At 43.9% G+C, this 5,090-nt stretch overlaps 1 protein-coding gene across 1 annotated transcript in view; it reads right to left on the bottom strand.

Annotated features, from left to right (window-relative positions):
• Positions 1-4,534, bottom strand: part of Yars2 (tyrosyl-tRNA synthetase 2) — a 6,806-nt gene extending 2,272 nt beyond the window's left edge. Inside the window, exons 1-4 of the mRNA XM_031363213.1 lie at positions 3,663-4,534; positions 2,664-2,831; positions 1,047-1,202; positions 288-458 (exon numbers count right to left, since the gene is read on the bottom strand). Coding sequence (XP_031219073.1) covers positions 288-458; positions 1,047-1,202; positions 2,664-2,831; positions 3,663-4,426 — 1,259 coding nt within the window. The 5' untranslated portion in view covers positions 4,427-4,534. The remainder of the gene's footprint in view (positions 1-287; positions 459-1,046; positions 1,203-2,663; positions 2,832-3,662) is intronic.
• Between the last annotated feature and the right edge of the window lie 556 nt (positions 4,535-5,090).

Raw genomic sequence — 5,090 nt, 5'->3', positions numbered from 1 at the left:
ATCCTCCAAAACCCTGAGGCTACAAGCAGAGACGAGGGAACATAGTCCCTCGTTTGTTCTGTGAACAAATCCCTGAGCTGACAGATGAAACACCTGAAGGAGTCCTTCAGAGGGGTCAAGCTATTTTCTACTGTATGAACTCCCGGTTTTACTTTATTGTTCAGCTTAACCTAACTTCTGCAAGAAATGAGTTGTTACATTAAAGCACTACCAAGAAAACACCCTGGAAACATTCTGTGAAGCGTGACATTTCACAGTGAATTAAGAATCACAGAGAAAAGCCTTACCCTCGAGGGCCATCAGGAATGGCATTTGCTTTACGGCATGTGTCTATGACACTTGTCCCAGGGTCGAGAACTAATTCAGAAAAGGAAGCTTCTTTAAACAGTTCTTTTAACTCCTGGTCGGACATGAGCTCCAGTGCCTCTATGCTGCTGTGGTAAAGGGCTTGTGTACACCTGAAAAACAAAGCTACGTTAGGGACTATTGCACCCCCAGCCCCACACACATCACCAAATAACTAGAGTGTGCCCACTGTGTTCCACAGTATAATGGTTCAACAGCAATATCTATTTTGTGTCATTCCGAACTCAAAGATTTATCCAGTAAAGACAACGTAAAAATACTTAAGTTAAATACAGTACAGGTTAGTAATCCATAAGAAACTCTTAAAACACCATCTCCAATTTTTCTTGTCTATCCACTAACTTTCATTAAGCATTAACTTCTCTCAGCATTCCTTAGTTGCCTGTTGTTCTTTGTTGAGGGGGTGGGGCCTCATGAAATTTCTCCCTTCCATGTTGACATACATACATACATACATACATACATGCATGTTTAGGCAGTCACACTGTGGTATTGTGGGTAAAGCTTCCTTGTCATTTCCAGGACACACAATCTCACAGCCAATTTCCCCGTCCTCTGGCTCTTATACCTTTTCCTCCCCTTCTTCCATGTTCTGTGAGCCGTATGTGTAGGAGTTGTGTTGTAGATATATCAAACTAGGACCATTAACTAGACCATTAACTGTTTGTTCTGAAGCCAACCTTTTAGCAGAGTCCAGACCTTCTTGCCCGTGAACAAGCTTTGTTACTTCTGCAGCAAGTCGTTTCTGAGCAGCTCGCTTTTCCGGCTCTTTGACATGTAGCTGCATAATGTGATCAATCTCTGGGAGGGGAAGGAAAGTGAAAAGCTTCAGGTACCTGCAGGACAAGAAATAAAACACTCCATGTGCATCTACTAGCTTATCTTGGGAAGAAAAATCCTAAAATCACTTTTGAATTTATTAATGAAAAACTGTAGAATGTACTTAAATTGTACACAACCCCAATGGGCAATATTTTTCAATACTTATTTTCCATTTTCCTTAAGTAACAAAATAGTGCAGAAATGTGTGTCTCCTTTCTAAGCATACTTTGACATTTTTGTTTTATGTATATCGTTAAAAATTTGACATGATAGGGCTGGAGAAATGGCTCAGCAGTTAAGAGCACTGACTGCTCTTCCAGAGGTCCTGAGTTCAATTCCCAGCACCCACATGGTGGCTCACAACCATCTGTAATGGGATCTGATGCCCTCTTCTGGTGTGTCTGAAAACAGATATGATGTACTCATAAATAAAATACATAAAAAACAAACAAAAAAAATGAAGAGTATTCCATATGTTAACTTTTGCAAAATGCTATGAAGAAAAAGCACCTATCTATCACAAAGCTTAGTGAACCATCATGAAGCAAACACCTATGAAATCATCCTCTTAAGAAATAATAAGATTATGAGTAAAATCATGCAAAATGCATTTTTATTTCTAACTTACTTTGGCACACCAGCATATTCAGACTTCTGATGTCACAAGCACAGCTTTCAAAGCTATTAACATTCTGTGACTTACTCTATTGTGGCCATTGTGTTTACTTCTGAATATATACTAATCATGCCACAAATACCTTCATAGTTTTCTTAGTTTACATATGCATGAATTTCTATTAGGCATGTATCCAGTAGAGGTTATATTAGACCATAGTTTACGTACAAATTTATCTTAGTAAGGATTGGCAACTATTATTTCAAAGATCTCTAAGGTTATTCTCTCATCACTCTAAAATAGTTGGTACTGTTATTGGTGCAACAGGAGACACAGACCAACACATCTGACTGAGAAGTTTTCTTCCCCTTTTGAAATTTGCATTTGGCTAAAGCTGGATTGTGATTATACAACAGAAGACTTGAGGACCAGCAAGAAGAAAACAAAATTAGTTTATTAAGATTAAGGTATAGTACACAATTTAGACTCACATGAGTAGGTGTCTTCACAATAGCTACCTACATATAGGATTCTATGTTACAAGCCTCAAAAGATGTAAGAGGTAAGACTGAAGCCAGAGGCTGTCTTGAGCAACTTAAAACATTGCATTCTTTTTTTTCCCCAGACCTGGGATGTAGCTCAGTGGTTAAGCACCTACCTAGTAGTCATTCAGCCCTGGGTTCAACTCTAGTATTATAAAAATAAACAAAATTATGACAGTTAATGACAATATCCTGTGACATAATAATTTATACCTTAAATAGAATCAATGAAAAAACCTACAAAGAGAAAGATTCACTAGCTAAAACTGAATCGTAACCTCATATATATTTTTCTCGGCTGCCTATTAAAAGCTTACCTTTCTACAGAATCATCTTGCTGTCTGACAAAGAACTGATACAGTTCAAACGGTGATGTTTTCTCCCTGTTTAGCCAAACCGCGTTGCCAGCAGACTTGCCCAGCTTTGCTCCAGTTGTACTTGTAATTAGCGGTACAGTGATTCCAAACACATCTTCTCCCGTCAACCTACACATACATTCATGGCATTCTGTTAAGCACAATTAGTTCCACCAAGCACAGTACAGCTTTAAGTCTGGTTAGTTACGATATGTTTTTAAAACCCTTTCTCAGTCTGAACTCTGGTCCTCAAGAACTATAAAAACACGCACTTTATATTTACATGTGTCATGCTTAAGTGCAATTGTAGGAATGCCTCTGAGCAAATCAACAGGAAGTGATTTTTGAAGGACCAGGTAGGAAAAAAAAATGACAAAATTGAGTGAAGGGGCACCAGGAGGTACATTTAGGAGGTGGCTTTTAATATTTGTAAATGAGTTTTGTTGTGTAGCACACGAGCCAGCCATGTACTCTATGTTCCTCAAGAAAACTCAGTGTGGGTTGGAAAGGTGGCTCAGTGGTTCTTCCAGAGATCCTGAGTTCAATTCCCAGCAACCATATGGTGGCTCACAACCATCTATCCTGGGCTTTGGTGTCCTTTTCCTTCCGGCATGCAGATGTACATGGAGATAGAGCACTCATACATAAATGCATTAGTCTTTAAAAAGAAAATGCTGTGAAAATCTATGCGGGCGAAAAGCTAAATTAATGCACACAGATCAAAATAGAAATCCAATTATTTTCAGAATAACAATGTCTCAAGTTAGAAACTGAAAGCGACCTAGGGAAAAACAGGCACAATCCAAATCTTGAACATTGGTCTGCTTCTAGCAGCTCTACAGTATGTCCATAATTTAGGCCTTCTAACTCGCAGGTATCTTACAATCTTCCTAACCAATAACACACTACTACTGCATATTCGTCCCCGGGTTTCCGTAGGCTCTAATAATTCTAGCTTACTTGTGAATGAACTCGTAGCCAGACATGATGTTGCCCAACTGATCTGATCCGCCCAGCTGGACCCGGCATCCATAGTGCTGGAAAAGGTAGTAGAAGTCATAGGCCTGGAGCACCTGGTAAAAGAACTCCGCCAAGCTCATGCCCTCGGGGCTCTTGAGACGAGACTGCACGCTTAGCCGGCTCAGCAAAGTGCCCATGCGGAAGTGGCCGCCCACCGTGGCCAGAAAATCCACTAGGTGCTGCTTCCGGAACCAGGCGGCATTGTCGAGCACTGTGAAAGTGCCCCAGTGCCGGTCGGCCGCGAAGAAGCGCGCGTGGTTGGCGGCCAGGGTCTCGAGCCCATGCCGCAGGGCGTGCGCGTTGGCCCGCACGCACTCCGCGCTTAGCGCCTCGCGCCCTTTGGTCCGGCCGCTGGGGTCTCCCAGGAGAGCTGTGGAGCCTCCCACGAGCGCGATCACGTTGTGGCCGGCTCGCTGGAAGTGGAACAGACCCAACAAAGTTAACAGGTGCCCCACGTGGAGCGAATCGCCCGTGGGGTCGAAACCGCAGTACACCGTCTGGGGTGACGCGCCCGCCCTGCGGCGGTCGAAGAGTTCGGGGAGCTCTGTCTTCGTGCCGCTCTCAGGAAAGAACTCCTTGAACAGGCCGCGGGCCCTTGGTGCCATCAGCATTCCCCGCGCGCCCGGGCGCACCGCACGCGACCCTCGTAGCCAGACACCCGACTGCGGGACGCGGTGCAAGCATATCAGCATGGGCGCCGCCATCTTGCGGTACACGCAAGGCACGCCGGACCTCTGTCGCCCTGCGACCTCAGGCGCCTCAGTGTCTCTCTACGCATGCTCGGGCTGGGGCGGGTGGGGGTGGAAGCCCTATCTGAGTAAGCTTTGAAGCTATAGGCAGTCCTGGAATGTGGACCCCATTGTTCCTCTGTAATTTCATTCCCGTGTTCTCAGTGAGGATGTCGTGATAGTGCTTCCGGTCTCACAGCTGTGGTGAAAGCACTTGGCGGTGTAGTAAGCGCTCTACAAATGTTTACTGTCATTTTAAATGATCCTGCAAAAAGCTTGTGATGCTCTAGTCCCATAAGTCTTGGACCTGTAGAAAGAAGAGTGGTGTAGAGACGAAATTTCTTCGTACCAGTTTCCAGTTTCCCCAGTTAATGAGAGCCTCAGCACAGTACACACACACACACACACACACACACACACACACACACACACACACACACGTCTTTTGTGTGTGTCCTGAAGGTGGCAGTCTCCTCCTAGCTACAGGAAAGTCAATGCAGGAAAGAACTCCTGTGTTTATTACTTAACTAAAACCGGAATCATTCAAATTCATAACATATTAGGTGCTTTTGAATTCGCTCTCCAGGATGAGGATTCTCATTTACAATTGTATGGCAAGTGAGCCAGCCCCCAAGTCCCA

Source organism: Mastomys coucha, unplaced genomic scaffold, assembly GCF_008632895.1.
Source record: "Mastomys coucha isolate ucsf_1 unplaced genomic scaffold, UCSF_Mcou_1 pScaffold12, whole genome shotgun sequence".
NCBI lineage: Eukaryota > Metazoa > Chordata > Mammalia > Rodentia > Muridae > Mastomys > Mastomys coucha.
The sequence above is the reverse complement of the archived record's forward strand: the minus strand, read 5'-3'. Positions and strand labels throughout refer to the sequence as shown.